The 23192-nt window shown below is 34.2% G+C and overlaps 3 protein-coding genes and 1 non-coding gene across 4 annotated transcripts; 1 reads left to right on the top strand and 3 right to left on the bottom strand.

Moving 5' to 3' along the window:
• Positions 1 to 570: 570 nt before the first annotated feature.
• Positions 571 to 696, bottom strand: LOC126670854 (small nucleolar RNA snoR77). The gene has a single exon (XR_007638848.1). It is a non-coding gene; the product is annotated as a small nucleolar RNA snoR77 (small nucleolar RNA).
• A 4342-nt stretch (positions 697 to 5038) lies between these two features.
• LOC126667687 (L-arabinokinase-like) lies at positions 5039 to 15164 on the top strand. Its single transcript, XM_050360734.2, has 30 exons — positions 5039 to 5190; positions 5280 to 5428; positions 5624 to 5731; positions 5819 to 5887; positions 5973 to 6056; positions 6148 to 6224; positions 6462 to 6528; positions 7422 to 7479; positions 7588 to 7655; positions 7741 to 7803; positions 7951 to 8004; positions 8088 to 8190; positions 8267 to 8376; positions 8470 to 8589; positions 8696 to 8752; positions 9417 to 9589; positions 9683 to 9851; positions 10082 to 10165; positions 10335 to 10460; positions 10752 to 10882; positions 10989 to 11070; positions 11902 to 11989; positions 12616 to 12659; positions 12761 to 12856; positions 12948 to 13024; positions 13514 to 13714; positions 14007 to 14172; positions 14305 to 14376; positions 14500 to 14703; positions 14813 to 15164. The coding sequence occupies exons 2-30, from the start codon at positions 5321 to 5323 to the stop codon at positions 14942 to 14944; spliced, it is 2991 nt and encodes a 996-aa protein (XP_050216691.1). The 5' UTR covers positions 5039 to 5190; positions 5280 to 5320; the 3' UTR covers positions 14945 to 15164.
• On the bottom strand, positions 15095 to 16153 carry LOC126667688 (AIG2-like protein D). Its single transcript, XM_050360735.1, has 5 exons — positions 15970 to 16153; positions 15817 to 15889; positions 15654 to 15743; positions 15486 to 15572; positions 15095 to 15411 (listed from the first exon to the last, which is right to left on the bottom strand). Exons 1-5 carry the CDS (start codon positions 16086 to 16088, stop codon positions 15286 to 15288), a joined length of 495 nt encoding a protein of 164 aa, XP_050216692.1. The 5' UTR covers positions 16089 to 16153; the 3' UTR covers positions 15095 to 15285.
• A 1238-nt stretch (positions 16154 to 17391) lies between these two features.
• LOC126670285 (proteasome subunit beta type-6) lies at positions 17392 to 20678 on the bottom strand. Its single transcript, XM_050363982.2, has 8 exons — positions 20470 to 20678; positions 20281 to 20357; positions 20066 to 20121; positions 19229 to 19301; positions 18923 to 19034; positions 18247 to 18320; positions 17835 to 17909; positions 17392 to 17751 (listed from the first exon to the last, which is right to left on the bottom strand). The coding sequence occupies exons 1-8, from the start codon at positions 20567 to 20569 to the stop codon at positions 17620 to 17622; spliced, it is 699 nt and encodes a 232-aa protein (XP_050219939.1). The 5' UTR covers positions 20570 to 20678; the 3' UTR covers positions 17392 to 17619.
• Between the last annotated feature and the right edge of the window lie 2514 nt (positions 20679 to 23192).

The following is a 23192-nucleotide window of genomic DNA, read 5'->3' as shown; positions in this document are numbered from 1 at the left end:
TGCAATTGATAGCTACCTTTGTAGCCGTTTTTTATAATTTGTAGCCAGTTTCTCTTTTATTAAATTTCCATTTGATGGAGGTGATTATAATTGGTTTTTGTCCTTGCTAAAATATGTAGTTCTCTAACAAATATATATTCAATTTTGGCAGATGTGGTCCGGAAATTCAGAGTTTGTTTGTCAGTTGTTCCTTGGATTGCATCTCAGTTACCTGAGACAGGTATTTCTGATAACAAGTCCAAATGATGGATACAGATGAAGCAAACAGCAGCGGCACTGCAGGGCAAAGCATTAAAGGTTTGCAAAATTGACGCCAATATTGTATGGTTCCACAACACATTGCCAATACAAATTTTATTATTTCTTGGTAGCCATTTTGATTATTGGATAGGAGAATTACTGTATCGTACACCGACTCCAAAACTAAAAAAATTGCTTGCTTATGTAAATTCTCAAAAACAAAACCCATTTTATATCAAAACGAATAATGAAACCCCATTTAATTTAGATCGAAAAATTAAAGAAAAGAAATAACAGATGTGTGATGAAAAAACTTGGGAAAAACATTAGAATGTACTTGAGCTTACTAGACCAGCTTCATATAAAAAAATCAGCAAATCTGAAGAGCAAAAGACATTAATTTACGAGCAGCTAAACACCTTCTTAGCTATTGTATATTGAGCCAAGAGGTTGCCTGAATTACCACTCGATATTAAAAAACAAATCAAAAAAATAAATGTTTCCATCTCGAATGAACAAGATCGCCACAACAAGAAGATCGAAGCGAATAAATGAGACAAGATTATTAATATAGGGAGCTGCATTCATCTCTATGGCACTGTTAATTTCGCCAAAGAGCCAAACTCCAGCCCCATTTCATTATCAAATCCCCCAACCCTACCCCAAAATCAATTCGAATTAAAATCTACACCAGGCTTTGTGCGGCGAAAATAGAATACCTTACTGCGGCCTCTCTAAAACCCTAATAAAATAGCTCCTCAAGGGCTCTATTTATATAGAGAAAGCCTCGCTACTCAATCGGCTCAAACTCACCAACTTTCTTTTGTTTTCCCTTTAACCTCCTCTCACTTCTATTAATTGATGAAAAGCCCTCATAGTTTCATTTTTTATAGGCAAAAATACTGAAAACTCCCCCACCTTTAAACTTTTTTTCAATTCCACCACCACCTAGGAGAATTCTCAATTGCACCCTATTTAGGGTTATCAGTTTTCATCTGTACCCCAAAATAAAAAAAATTGATAATTTAATTAATTTAATGATAAAATTATTAAAACCAACTAAATAGAGGAATTGTATCATTATTTTATCCATTTGAAAAAAAACAAATAAATTAGTATATGAAGGATTAATTTAAACTTTTTTCTAAATAAAAAGATGTCGTTTTAGTCAATTGGAGTACAGACGAAAACTGGGTGTAACTGAAAATTCTCCTACGTGGTGGTGCAATTGAAAACAAAGTCAAAGGTGGGGTTTTTTTTTAAGTAATTTTGCCTTTTTTATAGGCCAAAAATGTCAAACCTTCCATGAACTATCCACAAAAATACTAATTTTTTGAATTCATTCAATTTGTCCTGAGACGCAAGATTTTATTTCAATAATGTCCAACCCTCAATTGGCAATCGATTTTATATATGTGACGCTAAGCCGCTGATATGGCGTGCCACACGTGTGCCACCATGGCAATTAGTGGGTGAAAAGTGCAAATACGTTACTAATGTTTAAAAAAAAAAACTTATTAATTTTATGTTTATAATCTTAGTTAACATATTCACCTTTTTTCTCATTTAAATAAATTTATAAATAATACATATACAATTGATAAGTATTTTAAAAATTAAGTTGAAACGATTTAAAGTTTGAGGGTGTAATATTCTTTTAAAAAAATATTTGAAATTTTCACATATTAATTGCCGTGATGGCATATGTGTGGCAATGTCTCGTCAGCGCCATATGTACAAAATATAATTCCAATTTAGAGTTGGACATTATTGAAACGAAATTCTGTGTTTCAAGACAAATTGGATGGAATTGAAAGGTTTTAAATTTTATAAGACTTTCATGAAAAATTTGATCTTTTTTAGTCATTTGATTTTTTTATAACAGAATCCAAAACCTGAACATTAAAAAAATAAAATATTTGAAATGTAATTGCAGAGTAATACAGGCGGATCTTAAAATTTATTTATTCATATTTTAATTTATAAAAGGTCTAATAAAATACTTTCTCTATTCTATAATTTTATACTTATCATATTTTCCATTGTTTATAATGATAATATAAATATAATAATATTTTTTTCTTTCATTTAAAAACATACTTTATAATATTTCATTATGTAAATTGTATTTATTAAATTATTTTAAATTGAATCAATATATCCAAAAATAAAAAAGTCACAACAATTGTTGAACTTAATATAACATATTATTGTCTATTCACCTATAAATATTACACATATGTGTCTTGCACTACTAGAAAGCATGTGTTTAGCGACGAAAATTTTCGTCGCTAATATAAATTAGCGACAGATTATCGACGAAACGGATCAGTAGGTATATTTATGGTCGCTAAACCATTGGCGACACAGAAAGCATTATGTCACTAAATTACCGACAAAATTTTCCATCGGTAATTGAGAATATTATGCCGCTAACGTGAGCGACGGATTTTGTTAAGTCTGTCGCTAATGTCTCTCCCACAAAACGGTTCGTTTTGTCTCTTGTCATTTTAGCGACTAATTGTTCACTTCCGTCGCTAAATTGAGAAGAAACATTTTGGCGTGGTTCTTCCCACCTTTTTCCCGCTACATTAGCAACCGATAATATCAAATCGGTCGCTAACCCGTTCGGTGTGTGTTGAATAATGGGATTTACTATCCCATTAAAGGGTGAAATGATCAAATTGGCTCCTCCATTAGTGGCTATAACAACATTATTGTCTCTTTCGAAAACCCTAAGTGATGGAGGCTCATCCCCGATCTATACATTCATGGTTGTTGCCTATCGCAGAATTACAACTGAATTTTATTCACAAACAAACAATCATTTCTATAGATGACACCAAATGATTACTCTGTCTTGGGGAGTTGGGTCTTTCATCAAACCTACAATCACGAGAAATGGTGAGAATGAGTTGGACGGATGAGTTCGACAACACTCCCATATTTAAATTAATGGCTGATGAAAATAGTATAATTAGAATAATATGATTGAAAATTAGATTTTGTTATACCTTGATGTAGATTTCTGCATTTCATCTTATAGGTAAGAAAGGAACTCGACACCAGTAATGATGTGAGGCTAGTTATCCTTAATTTTGGCGTACAAGTAAGAATAATGATTTTTTTATGTTAAGTTCGGAACTATATGTGCAAGTTTAGTCTCTTCAATTTTTTTACTATAGATTGTCCTTGTAAGTTAAACAGGTTCAGTTCATTCTATTTTCACTCCAAACACGGGAAATGGCGAGGATGAGTCAGACTGATTGAGTCCGACAACACTCTGATATTTAAATCAATAATTGATCTATGAAGATAGTATGATTAGGATAATAGGCTTATAATCACCTATGACACTCCAACTTAGTCATTCTGCTAACCAATACCTCTAAACTAAATTTTGGCCCGCTAAACCCCCTAAACTTCACTTAATAATCACCTGTGGCGCTTTTTCCCCAAGCCCCATATTTTATCAAAATGCCCAAAGTAACCCTAAAATCAATAAGAAAAATCAAGCCCACCCAATATAACCAAATCTAAAGCCACCCCCAACCAAATAAAAGATAATCCATTTATTCAATAAAATCAATACCTAAATCACAAATCCATCCAATTAAATCAGACCACTCAATCGGAAACCATCACCCGCCACCGTCCATCTCTGGAAAAAAATTATTTATTTTAAATATTAAATAAATAAATATATTTAATTTAAAAAATGTAAATAATTTTTTTTAATTTTTTTTAAATTGATCCGGTCAACAGACCCACGCACCGGAGAGCTGACTCACCGACGTTGGTCTGCTCTCTGGTGGACAAATTAAAAAAATTATTTTATTTTTAATGTTAAAAAAAATATTTATTTTTAATATTAAAAAATAATTATTTATTTAATTTTTTAAAATTAAAAAAAAATCATATAATTTATTATTGAAATGAATTTAGGTTAGATTAGATTATGTTTGATTTAATTGGGTGGTTGACTTTAAGTTTAGCTAGATTGAATAGGTATTGGTTTGTTATTCTTATAAATTTGAGAGGTATTTCGGTCAAATTATGCCAAAAGTGCCATCGGTGATTATTAAGTGAAGTTTAGGGAGTTCAGCAGGCAAAATTTAGTTCTGGATCTTGGTTAACGGAGTGTCTAAATTGGAGTGCCATATGTGAATATAAGCCAGGATAATTTGATTGAAAAAGTTCAAACCAAACCACATATTACGGTTTAAAAGATTGCTGGTTTTATTTTAATTTGAAAAATAATAAAAAAATTATTATTCTGATTTGCAATTTGAAAAATCATTAACCAAACCATATAATTGGTTTGAATTAAAATATTAATAATAAATCAGTCAAAACAAAACATATACATTCCTATATATAGGTGTATTCTCAATCCATGTGAGTTTTAGAACCACGTAAGCTTAAAAAGTAATTTTTTTTATTTTATGGAAAAAGAGTACTTTTAAAATTGACTATGAAAATAATTTATTATTAATTATTATTTTATTCTGATTTATAATTCATTTTTCAATTTTAGCTTTACATATAATTTATAGAAATTAATTTTTTATTAAACATTATTGAAATTAAATGTTAATATAATAAGTAAAATATTAGTTGGATATACTAATGGATCGCGAGCCACGTAAGCAATACTATGCTTTATCCACTAGCGATGGACATAGTCATATTTATCTTTAAACTCAAATCAGTCGTGTAATGGGAAAATTTGATCAGATTTTAAGTCGATAATCTCGGAACAGAATGGATTAATTAGAATGAATTCATAAACTTAAAAAAAAAATTAAAAAAAAATTAATGTCAAGATAAGAAAGCAAAAGAAATGGAGATATGTATATAAATGGAAAAATTGGATTTTAAGATACACACGCCACCCAACCAGCACTTCGTACTTACTAGAAACGGTCACTGAATTAGCGTCTTAAGCAGGTAATTTTGTAATTTATGTTACAAATTAAATTGTTTAATTATCGGAAATATCCAGCTTACTTAGCATAACACTGTAACAATACTAGCAGATGATCGTGAGTGATCACCGGAGAAAACAGTTGTGATCAGAATGAGAATAGAGGAAGAGAGCAACGGAGTATCAGCTTCCACCAAGCATTTGGTCTTCGCTTACTATGTCACCGGCCATGGCTTTGGTCACGCCACTCGCGTCGTCGAGGTTCTTTCTTGCCTCTCTTTTTTTTCAGAATTTTCCGATCAAATTGAATTTCCAACAGACCGATCATAAATCATCAATTCTGATCATAAATTCTAATTCGATTGCAATCGGATGTTAAACATTCAAAAGTGTATGCAGAATTTAATTTGATCAGATTTTTATTAATGCATTAACGATAATTTAAATGTTTAATAGGTTGTGAGGAACTTAATTTTAGCTGGACATGATGTGCACGTGGTCACCGGTGCACCGGAATTTGTGTTCACTTCGGAAGTACAGTCTCCCAGACTCTTCATCCGCAAAGTAAGTGTTTGATTTTTAGCTCCAGCTTAAAAATAGTATGTATGGCTTGTTTCCGACTTGGATGTTCGTATATGGATGGCTTGCTAGGTGTTGTTGGACTGTGGAGCAGTTCAGGCTGATGCATTGACGGTGGATCGCCTTGCTTCGTTAGAGAAGGTTTACGTCTATTAATTTCTCTTGCCTTTTGTGCCCAGGCCAATGTTGTTTTCTTATACCTCTTATTGTTTCCTGGTGTGTGTAGTATTCAGAAACAGCTGTAAAGCCTCGAGAGTCTATTTTGGCAACAGAAACGGAGTGGCTTAACTCCATCAAAGCCGATTTAGTGGTATTTATTTACGTTTATTGGTTATTAGTTCTTAATTCACTAACAATGGACATGACAAATTCAAATAAAATGTGCCCTCCTACCATATCAGGTCTCTGATGTAGTTCCAGTTGCCTGCCGTGCAGCAGCTGATGCTGGAATTCGATCTGTGTGTGTCACCAACTTTAGGTACTTTGTTATTACTACGTTTATTGTTATGTGTCTTATTTTGCTTCAATTTATGTGCAGGCCCTAACTTTTAGCATGTTATTTTTCTTTTAGCAAATATAATTTCATTAACTCATGTTCTTGTGTTCTAATTTGCAATGAAACCAATTTGGTTCTTGCTTCAAGTGCTCCTAGGCAAGTAACTAGACAAAATTTCAATGTCTTTTTTTTGTCTTGTTTTTTCTATGTTTTGTGCAGTTGGGACTTTATCTATGCAGAGTATGTGATGGCTGCTGGATATCATCATCGTTCTATAGTTTGGCAGGTAACTAGTGATTGTCCAACTTATTGTTGCTTTTTTTTAATTACAAGCATAACTCCTTTTTAGTGGCCGGTAAATGCTTTGTTTTGATTTGGTCTGGTCATAGTTCTGTGTATTAGTATTAGTGTAGATGCAAATTTCCACCCTAGCAAATGCCCCTTTTTGAACCTCAAAGTACGCTTATAATTTGATGGTAGGGGATGCAACCACTGGCATGCCTTGCAATCCCCTTCACGTCCTTCTCACCAATCTACCCAGTACCCTGTACCTTTTGGAGTTGAGAGGGAAATGAGCGAACAGCATATATCTGATGGAAAAAAGAAAACTAAAGATTCTCACTCTTTTTCCATTTCATTCTCATATTTTATTTCTTTTCTTCTTTTCCTGTCTCTAGTAAAGAAGAAAGCATTTCTTCAGGTTCTGGGGTGGACCCTTTTCTATATATTTTGTTCAACTTATACATTTTTTTTTAGGAACGATGACAAAAATATCTAAAATTTTAAAAATATTTACAAAAGTATCTGTAAATTTTTTTATTTATAAAAATACAACTGATTTATTGGAGGCATATAATATCTCTTTTGTTCTTCTTAAGATATCTGAGCATTGTCTCATTGACCGTTAGCTGAGAAGAGCATGGTTGATTGAGGGTTTTGTAAGGTGATACAACAGAAAACTTTCTCATATCCCCCGTACTTTTATAGATAGGTTTCATGTCATTATTCAAATCCTTTTTTTTTTTGCAATAACAGTGAATTCATTTCTTATAAAAGAAATGCTTAATGAGGAAACCGGCAGATCTTGAAGCTTTTATCTGCCTTTAATTTCGGTTAATTCTCAAGTGAATGATATTCAACTGTGCTTAATTTTCTGTTTCTTTTTCAAAATGGTCATAGATTGCAGAAGATTATTCTCATTGTGAATTCTTAATCCGCCTCCCAGGATATTGCCCAAGTATGTCGTTTCCTACGCATCCTCATGAAAACTGGTGATTCATACATGGTGCTTGAAATTTATTTGGATTGCATTCAATGGCTGATGTGATGCTCTTTCTCTTTACAGTGCCTGCCTTCCGTGATGTTATTGATGTACCGCTTGTTGTGAGGAGGTTGCACAAGTCCCGCAAGGAGGTATCATATTGCAGCACTTAGTAGCTGTTCCCTGCCCGACATATAAATAATTTTTGATGTAGATCTTCTACATTTCATCTTATAGGTAAGAAAGGAACTCGGCATCAGTGATGATGTGAAGCTGGTTATCCTCAATTTTGGCGGACAGGTAAGAATAATGATTTTTTGTGCTAGGTTGGAACTATCCGTGCAAATCTTGTCTGTTCAAATTTCTTACTATAGATTATGTCCTTGTAAGTTAAGCAGGTTCAGTTCATTCAATTTTTCACTCCAATTATTTTTCCATCCCTTGCAGCCAGCTGGGTGGAAGTTAAAGGAAGAGTACTTACCTTCTGGTTGGCTATGCCTGGTAGCTTTTTTAGCATAACTTCCCCACCTTCAAACTGGGTATGTGTGCTGTCAGCTGTACATTGAATCTTTTGTTAATGACAGGTTTGTGGTGCTTCTGAGAGCCAAGAGCTTCCACCAAATTTCATAAAGCTTGCAAAAGATGCTTATACACCTGATCTTATTGCTGCATCAGATTGTATGCTTGGTATGTGTGAAACTTTGAGCAACTTATCTAGTTTAACAGTGAAGAACTTAAGTTAATGATACACCTGTTATTCCAGGAAAAATTGGGTATGGTACAGTCAGTGAAGCTCTGGCATATAAGTTACCATTTGTCTTTGTACGCAGAGATTATTTCAATGAAGAACCCTTTTTGAGAAATATGCTGGAGGTACTTAAAATTGATTGCTTGTGCTATCATTTCTTCTTCCCTCCTTATTTCCACATGGTTCTAATGTTGGTGAGATGCCATATTTTGAAACAGTATTATCAAAGTGGCGTCGAGATGATTAGGAGAGATCTACTAATAGGTCATTGGAAACCTTACCTTGAACGTGCAATTAGCTTGAGACCTTGCTATGAGGAAGGCAGTAACGGTGGCGAGGTATTTTCTACTTCAAACTCCAATATTTTCCAAATTTTTATTACTTAAACTGCGTGCTCAAGTGTTCACTCATTTTTAAGGATGGTGTCTAATATTTTGTGTGAAGGCGGCAGCGCACATTTTACAAGAGACAGCTATTGGTAACAATTATGCTTCAAATAAGGTAAAAACAACTATTTTTCTTTACAAAGTGAAAAGGCGATTTTTGATATCTAATTATTGATGCTAGTTTTGATTTATTGAGGCAGTGGCCACTTTAGTTTATACTATTAAAACAAGTGTGTTTTAGATGAAATGTTATTGCTTTTAGGAGATAACACTGAGGAAAATTTCTTTTTAGTAGATATTTATGCTGAGCATAAAACATTCTTCCCTGTAATTTTTTGTTGCTCCATGTATCAATACTGAACCATCTTACTGGTAAGAAACCTTTCAATCGTATGCTAAAGAATGGTATATCAACTCTACGCTGATCTAAGCCATTTGGAAAGCTGCAGTTTGTCAATTATATCTTGATATTTCAAAGCTCTATTTGTTCCTTTTCAATACTTAATTCTTATGGCTGCTTCCGAAATACCAATGCGGCCTTTGCATCTTGACCCTATTCTATTCTATTTTATATTTAATTTATTTATTTAGAAAGATGATGATTTTATCTTTATCTAGTAGAAAAAAACAGTTCTCTTTGTAAAGTGTATCAACACCCACATACAGACTTTTAAACATGTAAAAATTTCTTATAAAAGCAGACTCTCAGTCGTCCTAATATATTATTGTTTTGATTAATGACTATTCCCATTTAATTATTTTGCATTACTAAAATTTAGTTAAGTGGGGCAAGGCGATTGCGTGATGCTATAATTCTTGGATATCAATTACAAAGAGTTCCTGGACGAGACATAAGCATTCCAGAATGGTATGCAAATGCTGAAAATGAACTAAACAAGTCTTTTGGATCACCAGTTTCAAAAAGATATGAGGATGGACCACAAGCAATCGAGTGAGTTTTGTCCTCAGTAAACCTTCTTAAGTTGATGATAGATTCAAGTATTCAACCTCATAAAGTCTTAACATCTTCCTATAACTTATCTAGATGCACCGATGATTTTGACATTCTTCATGGAGATATTCAAGGTCTTTCAGATACAATGAGTTTCTTAAAGAGTTTAGCAGAGCTAGATTCTGTATATGAATCTGAAAAGAATGCTGAGAAGCGCCAGATGCGAGAGCGGAAGGCTGCTGCAGGACTTTTTAATTGGGAGGTATTTGATATTTATGCAACCGGTTGAATGTCCATTTAATTAAGTTCTGCGATTTAATGCTTTAAACTCAATGTTAATACTGCATTAAAAAGTGTCCATTTTCTTTTTAATTAAAAAATTAAGATTTTTTTATGACTATGTTGATACTCTATTTGCTCTGTAATAATGACATTTGTTTGCTTGATCCAAATTTTGGATTGGCTGCAATGTGCTATGATATTTTCGAACAGGAAGATATTTTTGTAGCAAGAGCACCTGGACGACTCGATGTAATGGGAGGAATTGCTGACTATTCAGGAAGTCTCGTCTTGCAGGTTAGATTTTTCATTTTCTTGTCTGATATTGTGAAGCATCTCAGGCGACATCACTGGCGTTTGGTGGGGCCCACTCAGAAACAGTATTTAAATATATTTATAAAATAGAAATATTAATTATAAGTTAAGTTTGGACTTCAAACTATAATAAATGAATGCTTTTTGCTAGATGCCTATACGAGAAGCTTGTCATGCTGCTGTCCAAAGGAATTACCCAAGTAAACACAGGCTCTGGAAGCATGCCCAGGCGAGGCAAAGTGAAAAGGGACTAAAACCTACTCCTGTTCTGCAAATTGTAAGTTGACAGAGGATTTCTTTCTTTTCAGTTCCAAATTTACCAATTTCTATCCAACTACCCCTTCAGCTATTTTTTCATATTTAAGACATACAGTTCATAAATTTGACGACAATGACATCCTAAAATCGTCATTTTTTCGTGAAGCATTAGGAAAGAAATTGACCGAATATGATTTGTTTCTCTCAGGATTTGTTCAAATGTCAAGGGTATGATCTTTGTATAGGTCTTGCAGTCTTAACATACTTTTGCTGATTTCTGTTCATTTATCTTTATGCTTGATCTCCTTAGGTATCCTATGGATCAGAGTTGAGCAATCGTGGCCCAACTTTTGACATGGACCTTGCTGATTTTATGGATGGGGACAAACCAATGTCATATGAGAAAGCTAGGAAATATTTTGCCCAAGACCCATCACAAAAGTAGTTCACCTTCTCTTTGTTTTTTTCTCTTGATTCCAGTCACCCTTCTATTTTATTGGATATGCAACTAGTATATCATGTTTCACTCATATGGTTTCTTCTGTAGGTGGGCTGCTTATGTTGCAGGGACCATTCTTGTTTTGATGATAGAATTAGGTGTACGCTTTGAGGATAGTATCAGCATGCTGGTACTACCTTGCATTCTTTATTCTCTGAAATATGTTCTTGATTCTGGATTAATGATTTGTGAATTCCTGCTCTTTTATTCTTTTCTATTGATGTTAACTGGAATTCATCTAAAATAAATCTGATATAGTTTTTACCATTTTTATCTTTTCTGGAAATATGTGCCACAGTAAAGTGGCATTCTTCAACTTCTTATTTCTGTGTTTAGCTTTCAGTTTGTAACTAGTAATGCTATAGCTTATATTCTTGCAGAAAGCTGGACCATTCCAAACTTGCAGTATCAAGTTAGAAATGTGTTTATTTCACCTCTAAAGGACACAGTAGATATATGGAAGAAAAAATCTAGTAATCATAGCCCAAAAAGAATTTGGTAGTTAAAACTAAATGCATAAGGTGATTTAAATCATTTTCGTAAATGATAACTTAGCAATGAATCTCTGTTGCAAAATGTTAATCTTATTCATTAGTTTATCTTTTTCTTTTTTTGTGTCTTGGGAGTGGTTCCATTAATTAGAAAAGAACAAAAATTTCAGCTGAAAATTGTTTGCCTGGAAAGTAATATTCTATTGATAATGGCAAAGATGGAGGCCTACAAACTATAAAGTAAGAGACTCTTCTTATAATTGTAGCTACATTGGCTTAATCTAATAGAGATTCAGATAAGCTACTGCGTTGCAGTTAAATTTTAAATTCACCTTCTAAAGCTCATTCGGCATTAGGAAATATAACTTTTAAATGTCAGAGTATGAATTTTGAAGAATTTTCATAACTTGCTGTTATGTGACTTGTGAGGTTAAGTACTCTGAATTAATTCCTTATGTACAACTGTACAGGTTTCATCAGCAGTTCCGGAAGGGAAAGGTGTATCTTCTTCTGCCTCTGTCGAGGTTGCTAGCATGTCTGCTATAGCTGCAGCTCATGGTGATTACCTTTATAAAAAGTTTTTAATTTTGATATTCTGATAGAGGATAAATATCTACATAGCCACAATCTAATAGTTGGCACTTTTCTGAAGTGTTCAAGTCTTAGATCATTGTGAATTATTTGCTAAGCAATCATGTTTGGAAGCATTAGGAAGCAATTTTTTTTCCTTTTGACTGGTTCAAAGTGAACCTTCATTCTGTAAATGTTTTTTCCAGATTAGGGCCTTTCCACCTATTGAATATCCTTAATTGTTGTGGAAATCATTTAGATTAGCACTTCTTTTAATTAGGAAAGTAGCTCCTAGCAGCTAATATTCGTAAGAAAATACACCTTTAAACAAAATACCCCTTCAATGTCAATAGTAATCCAATTCTATATCTGAACTTTTTTGGAGTTAAAGTTTGATTTTTATTTTGATATCGATATTGAAGACTACCAACTGAATATTTGATATGATACTACCTTTAATTTCAAGCAATATTCTCCTTTCCTTGGAAGCTTGCTTTTGGATTATTGGAACACAATTACTATTTTAGCTATTTTGTGCTGGTTGTCAATTCTTGAATTTGCATCCATCTGATTTTGGAGAAGTTATTCACTTAAACAATCTTTTCATTTTCTAGGATTGAACATCAGTCCGCGAGACATGGCTTTGCTCTGCCAGAAGGTTTGATATTACACAGCCTTCCTATTGAGAAATTCTATTAGTAGCTTCATCTTAAATCATGCAAATTATAGAGATATTCTGATCATGTAACTATTTCTCAGGTGGAGAATCACATTGTTGGAGCTCCATGTGGTGTAATGGACCAGATGACCTCAGTATGTGGTGAAGCCAACAAACTTCTTGCAATGGTTTGCCAGGTATAATTTTGGTGCTACTTTCAATTAGTTTGGAAATGATGTTTCAAATGTATACTAATTAATGCCACATTTTGCCTTGTAATTTATAAAGCCTGCTGAAGTAATTGGTCTAGTAGAAATCCCTACCCACATTCGATTCTGGGGAATTGATTCAGGGATACGTCACAGGTATGTGATCTTTAAATCTCTATTTTTCCCATGATTTGTGCTTCCTTATTAGAGATGTTGAGTTGTAAATATTTTCTCCGATTTCAAAAAGAAGTCCATGTTTTCTCTTAATAATACTGCAAAAGGTTAGATATCGTTTTCTTGTTGAAAAGTTAAAGAAGAGATCAATGTGCCTTTTCTATTTTCATTTTCTTTCATAAATGACACCATGACACTTTCCAACCCCAGCCCTCCCCTATATTCTGCTGTTCTTTTGTGGTTGTGATAGTTATTTTGTAGAGGTTAAATTCTGCCTATGTGACCGTCAAGTGATCAACCCTGATTTTTCTTTTATAATACATTTTATTGGTCATCTTTAGCTCATTTCAATGTCAGGACTTGTGTTTAAATCATGTGATGTTGAAGGTATCACTGATTATTGTAAGAAAGAATGGTCCTTGATAAATTTCAGCATTCCAATATCTTATTATTTTCATTCTTCTTTGGCAGTGTTGGTGGTGCCGACTATGGATCAGTGAGAATTGGGGCATTCATGGGTCGAAGGATGATAAAGTCTACAGCATCTGCTCTGTTGTCTAGGTCATTGTCTGGTGTTAATGGGTCGGCCATTGATGAACTGGAAGATGATGGAATTGAATTGTTCAAACCAGAGGCTATACTAGATTACTTGTGCAATTTACCTCCACACAGGTAGGAGTTTCTTGGTTGGAACTATGGCTTATGACATATATAAAACCACATGCAAGACATGAGTTTTTTTGGAAAGTTACAAAAATATTATTGGTTTTCTTTCTAAAATTTAGTTGGAATAATTTGATTGCAGTTTAATTCCCTTTTTTTAACTCCCAGTCTCAGTCATGCTCTAGTAAGATTTGTACAAAAGGACATTGACTAGTTATTTATTATGCTTCAAGCCTTATCTAGTTATACCATTTTTAAGTAGAACAGATTGTTATTTCTTTCACTTAATTTCATTTTGCAGATACGAAGCTCTTTACTCTAAGATACTTCCTGAATCCATTCTTGGTGAGGCATTTTTGGAGAAGTATAGTGATCACAATGATCCTGTCACCACAATTGATCCAAATCTCACATATGGTGTGAGAGCACCTGCTAAACACCCTATCTATGAAAACTTCCGAGTCATGGTTAGTACTATGAATACATGTGATCTATCATCTCGTTATTATACGTTCAGAAATTTGAATGAGCTGATATAGCAACAAATTTATATGTATATATGCTAAAAAAAAGTCAGTTATTTGACATTTTGATCTTAGGCCTTCAAAGCATTGCTGTCTTCTGCAACGTCACATGAGCAACTGACGGCTCTTGGAGAATTGTTGTATCAGGTATTTTCACAACTCTTGTTTTGGAGGACTATTCCATTGCTCATTTATTGGAGCATGATGTGTGATTTGTATCGAATTATGGAAAATATGCAATCAGTGGTTGATTCCAAACTTGTTTGACAGTGTCACTACAGCTATGGTGATTGTGGACTTGGGTCTGGTGGAACAGACAGGCTGGTGCGATTAGTACAAGAGATGCAACATAGTAAATCTTCCAAGTCTGATGATGGAACACTTTATGGAGCAAAAATAACTGGTGGAGGTTCTGGTGGAACAGTGTGTGTCATTGGTAGGAACTGTCTGCGCAGCAGCCAACAGATTTTTGAGGTAATTAGAGTGCTTGTTTCTCCAAAACTAATTTTACGTGCCCTCTGCATGGTTGTGGTTTAGGAATGTGTCTTATTTAAGCTTCCTTGGTTGGTTTATGAACATACAGGTTCAACAAAGGTACAAAGCTGCAACTGGATATTTGCCATTTATATTTGAAGGTTCATCTCCTGGGGCTGCAAATTTTGGGTATCTGAGAATTCATCGCCGTCCGTCTTCTGCTGCTTCCTCTCCTATTTAACGTAACCAGAGAAATTGTAGGGAAATTTGGAATTCACCGCAGTTTGTCTCCCTCTGGTATTTAATGTAGTCAGATCAATGTGTAGGAAACAATTAATAAATAACATTCATCTCTTTTAGTCATGTTTCAATGCTTAAGAAAGCGAATAAATTGTTGAAAGCTAACAGTTGCAGTATTGGTTGGCGCTGCAATCTAGTGGTTGCATCATTAGCGTATCATATATCTAAGTGCACAAACAAATAATTGAATGTCTTGTGAAGCAGATATAATGCATGCACAAATCTGTAACTGGTTTTACAATAAGGTGGACAAATATAATCTGAATGAAAGCGTCCTCATCGTCATGTTTGGTGAGGAAAAAAGGAATCGTAAGTTGCGACTCTAGGCTTGGAATCGGGCAGTTGCAACTCTTGCACAAAACCACAAGTCATCTGGAGGAAATCTTCCATATGCGTCTTTTTCCATTCCTATTTCATTCATTCATTGATTAACACATAACTAAAAAAAGGTAACAAGGAAGAGAGAGTATGTAAAATTATACCTCAAAATCCCAGTCGCCAAACAAGTTAGGATCGCTAACGTCACCCCAAACATAAGTATGAGTTTGTAGTAATTTATCATCACCATCCTAGAGCAGTGATGGAATAAATTAATTAGTAGCAAGAGAAATTTGGTATGAGAATTATGAAACAGAAGAGACGGAGCGTACCGTGATGACGTCGACGCTTGTTCTTTGATATTCAACATCCTCGAACGTATCTAAAACGTCTAGTTCTCCATCACTGATCCCGAACAGCACCTGATCAACAACCCACAGAAACAAATTAATTTGCATAAACTCCAAACACTTAATTACAGGGGAAGAGACAGACCCTGCCGGTGACTTGCTTCTTGGGGACGGGTAGAATGGCAGGATAAACACGTCCTTTTATGCTAAACCTATGGCTGCAGTGCAACACGAATACACTATCATAATCATATTGGTTAATTGAAGAATGAAAATGATTTGAGTATTAAAAACAGACAAGCCATGGAGGATAGCTGGAGATGACTGAGGGACGCGTTTCAGCAGCACTCCAACGACATCGTCCGCTAGCAGGCTTCCATACACGAACACTTTGTGCCCCTCTGAGCTGCTCGCCATCCTCTTTTTTAGTTTTATTTGATCTCTTTTTTAAAAAAATATTCCGTCCTTCTACTTATTTGTACAATAATAAATTGCCAAATTAACAAAACTATGCCTCTTAAAAGGACGGCTCTCCGTGTCCCAACTAATCTTTCAATTGCCCCATTTAATCTGTCTGTCTCCTATTTTTTATATCCATCAGATCTTTTTTGTTTTTTTTAAACGTTAATTTAATATTCATATTCTTCAAATAAAATACGAACAAAGGATCAATTCACCCCCTCAACTTGGCACGAAAGATCAAAATGGTTCAACCTCGTGAAATGGATCAAAAAAACTCATAACTTGGCAAAATGGATAAGAACATTCAAATAGAGTGGGATACCCCCTCCCCCATGCAAAACCGGATCAATTCACCTCAATATTCTGACTTCCGTCTCCGCTCCATTTTAACTTTACGACTGCCACACCCACCGGAAACTGCCGCTGACTTTGACACTCACTAAAAACCCGTGTTCGTACGAGGAGCGCTGGCTCCTTCTCGAACGGGCGGCGGTTACCGGTGGGTGGAGGGATGAAAAAAGTAAAATAAAATCTTTAAAAAGAATAATAATAATAATATATGAATTTTTTTAATCGTAGGAATTATTATTATTATTTAATTTTTAAAAATCTTCAAGTACTAATTTGAATTTTTTTTAAAGTATTAAAATTATTTTTAAACTTTTTACCATTTTTATGAGGTGTTTCAAACAGTGTAAAGCGAGGGGCGAGAAAAAGTGTATTTGATTTGATTTAGCATAGCAATGGATTTGTTTGATCCAGTTTCACGAGCTTGTCATTTTGAACAAGCTAGCTTTAATAAAGAATTTAATAATTAATGAAGAGACGAGGTAAAAGAAAGCGATCGATGAATCAAGAAGTGATTGATATTTTCATTTTATAAAATTTATAAAAAAATAATAATTCAATCACGGTCTATGATCAATGGCGGAATCATAATTATCATAATTATCTCTAACCTGATTTGTTTGATCCAGTTTCACGATCTCATACGAAAGATCAACTCTTTCGTGCCAAGTTGATGGGGCAAACTGATCATTTGTTCAATATAATACATTTAAAAATTTAATTCTTTATTATATATTTATATAATTCACAAGTATAAAACATCCCATATAAATAAGTCTATCTGATTCTCTAAATAAATTTATATTATTATATTTACTTTAATTATTTCAACTCTCTTTTAAAATGTATAATTTCTTTATAAGACAAAAGTAGTGCATACCCAACGATAAATTAATGGTATCATCAACTTAGAAGAAACATGGTGTGGAACCTCCATATCTAAAGCAAAGCATATTCAGGCGTCGTTTTTGTGTCATGCATGTGATGTATAGCTAAACTAACCTCTCAGTTACCACACATGAATTCTATGCCCAAAAACAGACAACATTTCAACTCAGTTCAATAAATATTCAAAAACTACAGATTGATTCTCATTCAAATCATATTCCACAACCAACAGCTGCATCTTCCGCTCCCATCATATGTTCATTGGCTCCGGACTGGATGCGTTTAGTATATCCAACAGTGAATTCTGTGGCTCCAGCTCTTCATGCCACAGTGGAAGAGCGTCACCAGAATAGACGTTTCTTTTCACTCCTTCAGAATTTATCTGTCATCCATAAATATATTTGGTTAACAGTCTGCTCAAAAATAAGTCACTACAATATCAGTTCACTGCTAAACGCATCTTACAATGACCGTGCGTACAACACCACCGCTAGCACCATCTCTTGCAATCGCCAAAGAAACTGCCTTCACTACTAATTGCTGCAACAAAGCATCAATTTCCTGTTACCATCCAAGCTATAACCACAACCACTACTCTTACTAAGAAACACGGGTGCATTGAAGCTCATATCCGGCCATTTAAATCAATAATACTTATTCAGAAGAAGAAAATTAAATGACGAGACCGGCAAATAAATTTTAAATCTGTACTTCCACCACTAAAAGCTTAGGTTTTAAAGAGGACAAACTACCGTAGCTCTAACATTGTAATATTTTGCAAGATATAACCCTAAATCTAATCAAGTCCTATCAATCATCGAAGAGCATTTACCAAATTTATCCAAAAATAATCTTTTTCATTTGCATTTATACATACCTCAGCTTCTTCTTTAGTCATTCCTTCTTTCCATGCTTGATCAAAGAATCCATACAAGTAACTAGAGCCGGATCCTACAAACCCATCATTATGCAAGCTGTACTCAGTATCTTGGGGAACATTGGTTACCAAGTACAAGCAGAAAAAAAAGTACAAGGAGCAAACATAAGTATTTTAACTAGTACAATGGGCACATCGATATTTTCATTCAGGTTGGCACTATTTCTCGTGTATCTGCACCTTGAATATGTGTTTACATGTATAAGCAGTGCCTGCTTGTATGTTAACAATAACATGAGCACTTTTGGATTTAGTTTGGCATTATATCTTCAAGTTCTAACAAAGGAAGTCGTTAGCAGAAAACATTACCATACAAGCTTATGGTATAGATGATTGATGACCATAAGAATACTAATTAGTACAATGGGCACATAATTATTGGTTCCACACAGAGAATCTAACAGCTTGATTTCATCATTATCCCTTGAACTTACAATATTCCTTAATCACCACTTTTACCAGATCTAGCAACCACATAGACAATCAGATCGTTGTCCATACAGATGCGCCAAGAAAAAAATACTAAACTGAGATTTAAGGTCACAGCAATGTAATTGATCTTAGTCGTCAAACTGGGGTGCAGTATCATAATGTAAACTTGTGGGAGAACAAATACCTCCAATAGCAAAAGGCTGTTCTATTACTGTTCCGCCAAGAGGAATTCCATAAATTTTTCCACCTTCATACTTGTCCCATCCACCAACAATAAGGCCAGTTTGAAGCATATTCTGCAGTATTTAGACATAAGTTTGAGAAAGAAGAAAAAAAGAATACAGTCTACAGATCACTGAAAATTTACAACCTCTTTATCTCCAACTTTCATTCACAAACCTCACAAACAGCAGAATATCAGACAGAATTTAAAATGGCAAATTCATACCCTCTCTTTTGCTCTCATATCCATTTGTAACCAAACACTAACCTTATTGTTATAAGCAATTAACCTAATTAGATTTGCAGCAACTTTGACTGTAGCCGGTTGCCCTAGCTGTATTCTGCACATATAATTGATAGTCAAAAGACGAAAACACATAAAAGCAATCGAAAATGCAACTTTGACATCAACTGAGACTCTGGGCAATGCTTGAGTGCCAACAAAAAGTAGGAATTCCAGCTCTTTTAAGAAACATATACATAAACAAACACAGGCAAGTCAAATCATCAACAAGAGAAAACATAGAACCTAAGAATTAAGAATGATTGCAATTGATAGTAAAATATGAATGAATGTACGCATGCTTCCAATAATTCAGTGGAAATAACTCAAGTTAGAGCTCACTAAACTATATATGTTAGTTAGCTTTAGCCTTTAGCTACCATTCTATAAATGAATCCACATATAACAGAGTATCATTGGAGTAGTTGTCCTAATATGATAGATAAGCAAACATCTAAAGCTTCGAGCAAGGAATTTATAGTAGTAAGAAGCCATTGACTTTTCTTCCATGAAAATGCCATTCGAATCAACACAATAATCAATTCCTCAAGAAATGCAGAAATATATTTTTAGAAGATGCACCAAATACTTGAGAAAATTTTCCATAAAGAGCCACAAACTGAATAAAATTCTAAGCAATACAGCGACAAATTTTAGAAAGAAAACAATTTCACAGCATAATGTACATGAAACACTAATCCATTTATGTCTGCAACAAGGTCAGTGACTCATGAACAAAATCTAGTTGAACCAGTGAAACTAATTAGGTGTTGTACTATTATAGGAAATTGAAATCAATTTAAAAAAGAGAAAAAAACTCACGTATGCTGGTGAAGGAAATAACGCACATAATCTGATACAATCTGAGAATCTGCAGCCTGCAAAGAAAATAGTTATAATCTGTCAGGAGTAGCTAAGTTTTATTAATTTCATAGCTTAGTTTTAGCTAGTTTTATTAATTTCACGGCTAGGTTACCGGCTACTGCAATTAATCAGAATAGAAAGAAATTTAAAGAGAGACGAATTGAAAAAAATACCGATCCAGAACGGCAAACGTAGACATTGTCAGTGAGCTGAGTAATTTTGTCAGATGCCCTATTTGCGACATACATACCTAAAAAATCACAAACAGATCACCGGAACCATAAAGTTTCTCTTTCCGTCTATTTGTCAGTCAGATTAAACCTAAAAGAAGAAAGAAAAAGCAAAACAGTAACGGAAAGTACCGGTGCTGGTGCGAGAGTCGGCGCCGAGGACGACGCCGCCGTTATAGGTGACGCCGATGATAGTAGTACCCATGGAGTGAGGTGCATTTGTTGGATCCATTTTTAGGTTTCGTATTGAATTTTGTGATTCTGAGATTTAATTTTTGAGCAGAGAAGAACAGTTGAGGAGCGGAGAGGTTCTAATTTAATGGACGCTACCTGACTTTCTCCTCAAGCCTGTTTTATTTTCCCCTCGACTTCGACTGTAGGGAAAAGGTACATTTAAACCCTTAGACTTATATCATCGGCATAAATAACCGTACAAATACAAAAAATTTATAATTATTTCATTTTTATTTTTATTTTTATGTGTTTATCTATAAACAAACAAAATACTATTTTTGTCGCATTTTATTTGTCTTTTTTTATTTTCACATGTTAGAACTTAGAAGGATAGAAAATATAAAGAAAATGGCTAATAATCACCTATGGTTCCTGACTTTAAGGGTACCCTATGATAAATCTCCTGATAAAAAAAACGATCAGTAAACGCTCTGATCTTTGTGGCGGCGCTCGTAAAATTCTTTTTGGACGAAAATACCTTTGACGCCGTTTTTTTTGTTGATTAACATTTTTTTAAAAAAAAGGTGGCGCCGCGTCAGCTGCCATGTCACCAAACTACCCTAAAAAATTAAAACACCTAAAAATCCCTAAAACACCCAACCCAATCTAAAACAACTCAATCAAATCTAACCTAATAAAATCCAACCAAACCACTTCACCCTAACTGCCACCTACCACCCCACCGCTCTCCGGCCACCACCACCAGCCGCCGCCAAGGCCGGAATTTTTTCCAACCATCTTTCTTGATCTGTTTTTCAACGAAGAACAGATCTGAGTTATTGTTCTTCGTTGAAGAATAGGCCTGGACATGTTCTTCAATGAAGAATATTTTTGTCTTTTGCTAAATTAAATTAGGGGTACTTTAGGTGTTTGAAATTTTTAAGGTATTTCGCTGACGTGGCGCCGTCAGATTTTTTTTTTGTTTTTTAATAATGACAGTTGACTGAAAAAGACGGCGTTAGGGGTATTTTCGTCATATTTGGGTTTAGGGGGTTTAGCGAGCACCGCCACAAAAATCAGGCGGTTTACTGATCATTTTTTTTATCAGAGGGTTTGTCGTAAGGTACCCCAAAGTCAGGAGCCCTGAGTGATTATTAGCCAAAGAAAACCTTTCAAATCATTCAAAATAGGCTATTAATCAGCTATGGCACTCCAACTTAGTGTTTCCTATCACCAAACCCCCCGAATTTTAAAATCGGCCGCTAAACCCCCTAAACTTTATCTAATAATCAACTAAACCCCCTTTTGCTCTAAAAAAAGCCCAAAAAAACCCGCCCCTAACCCTTTATTTTTCTCAAAAATGTCCAAAATACCCCTAAAGTCAATAACAAAAATTAAACCAACTCAATCTAACCAAATCTAAAGTCACCCACCCAAACAAATCAAACATAATTGATTCATCCAAACAAATCATACCTAAATCATCAAATCAACTCAATTAAATCAGACCATTCAACCGGAAACTGCCACCGCCGCCGCCAGTTTTTTTTCCGGCCACTACCGCTCTTCGCCGAAATTTTTTTTATCCAAATTATAAATATAATCATTTATTTTACAAAATTAAATAAATAATTAATTTTAATTCAAATAAAAAAATTATTATTTTTTTAAAATCAATCCGGTGAACAGACCCATCCCGGTGGGTCTGCTACACACAGCAGACCCACTGCGGGTGGCGGGTGGGTCTGCAACAGATAGCAGACACACCGCGGGTGGGTCTGCTACCAACAACAGACCCACCCGTGGTGGGTCTGCTATAGATAGCAGATCCACCACCGGTGGATCTGCCCTCCGGTGAGCAGATCCACCACCGATGGATCTGCCCTCCGGTGAGCAGACCCACCACGGTGGGTCTGTTCACCGGATTGAATTTAAGAAAAAATTAATTTTTTTATTTTTTATTTAAATTAAAAATAATTATTTATTTAATTTTTTAATAAATTTAAGTTTGGTTAGATTTGTTTGATTTGGTTTGATTCGATTTGATTAGGTGGATTTTATATTTGGTTAGATTGAAATTGTATGGTATGTTTGTATTTACTTATATAGTTGAAGGGTATTTTGGTTAATTTATGCCAAAAGGAGTTTAGTTGATTATTAGATAAAGTTTAGGGGGTTTACGTGTTAATTTTAAAGTTCAGGGGGTTTGGTGATAGAAGACTCTAAGTTGGAGTGCCATAGCTGATTAATAGCCTTCAAAATACGCCTTTTTTTTTATAAAAAGATTGTCATACAAATCATTAATGTTTTAAATAGTGCAAATAATTGAAAAACAAATAAAAATATAACTAAAAAATTGAGATATAAGGACCTAAGTGATATTATTTAAAAATAAAAAGCTTATTTGTAATGTTTTAAAACGTTCAGGGTCTGAATGACAAAAAAGATAAAAGAGTTTATATGCTCATTCTGAATAACTTGAAGAAAAAAATTATACCTACCCATTAAAAAAGAACATGTATTATTTCTATCTAATTTTCAAAAGTCGTGTTCGTCTTTGTGAATTTGAACGTATTATATCTAGACATCTATTTTTCCGGACATGTAAAAAGTGATAAATACTGAAGCGTCCAATGATGATTTTCAGAGAAACTCGTCTGGTTGACGAGTTAGCTATCTGA

This window comes from Mercurialis annua, linkage group LG2 (genome assembly GCF_937616625.2).
Source record: "Mercurialis annua linkage group LG2, ddMerAnnu1.2, whole genome shotgun sequence".
NCBI classification, from domain to species: Eukaryota; Viridiplantae; Streptophyta; class Magnoliopsida; order Malpighiales; family Euphorbiaceae; genus Mercurialis; species Mercurialis annua.
The sequence above is the reverse complement of the archived record's forward strand: the minus strand, read 5'-3'. Positions and strand labels throughout refer to the sequence as shown.

Excerpts from the sequence above, each read along its gene's own strand:
- LOC126667687 (XM_050360734.2), top strand. The coding sequence starts at position 5,321 with ATGAGAATAGAGGAAGAGAGCAACGGAGTATCAGCTTCCACCAAGCAT. Across the intron at positions 7,480-7,587 it reads CCTCCCAGGATATTGCCCAA|TGCCTGCCTTCCGTGATGTT; the intron begins GTATGTCGTTTC and ends TTCTCTTTACAG. Across the intron at positions 8,590-8,695 it reads AAGGCAGTAACGGTGGCGAG|GCGGCAGCGCACATTTTACA; the intron begins GTATTTTCTACT and ends TTTTGTGTGAAG.
- LOC126667688 (XM_050360735.1), bottom strand. The coding sequence starts at position 16,088 with ATGGCGAGCAGCTCAGAGGGGCACAAAGTGTTCGTGTATGGAAGCCTG. Across the intron at positions 15,890-15,969 it reads CCAGCTATCCTCCATGGCTT|CCATAGGTTTAGCATAAAAG; the intron begins GTCTGTTTTTAA and ends GTTGCACTGCAG. Across the intron at positions 15,744-15,816 it reads AGAAGCAAGTCACCGGCAGG|GTGCTGTTCGGGATCAGTGA; the intron begins GTCTGTCTCTTC and ends GTTGTTGATCAG.
- LOC126670285 (XM_050363982.2), bottom strand. The coding sequence starts at position 20,569 with ATGGATCCAACAAATGCACCTCACTCCATGGGTACTACTATCATCGGC. Across the intron at positions 20,358-20,469 it reads CGACTCTCGCACCAGCACCG|GTATGTATGTCGCAAATAGG; the intron begins GTACTTTCCGTT and ends GTGATTTTTTAG. Across the intron at positions 17,910-18,246 it reads TGACTAAAGAAGAAGCTGAG|CAATTAGTAGTGAAGGCAGT; the intron begins GTATGTATAAAT and ends GCTTTGTTGCAG.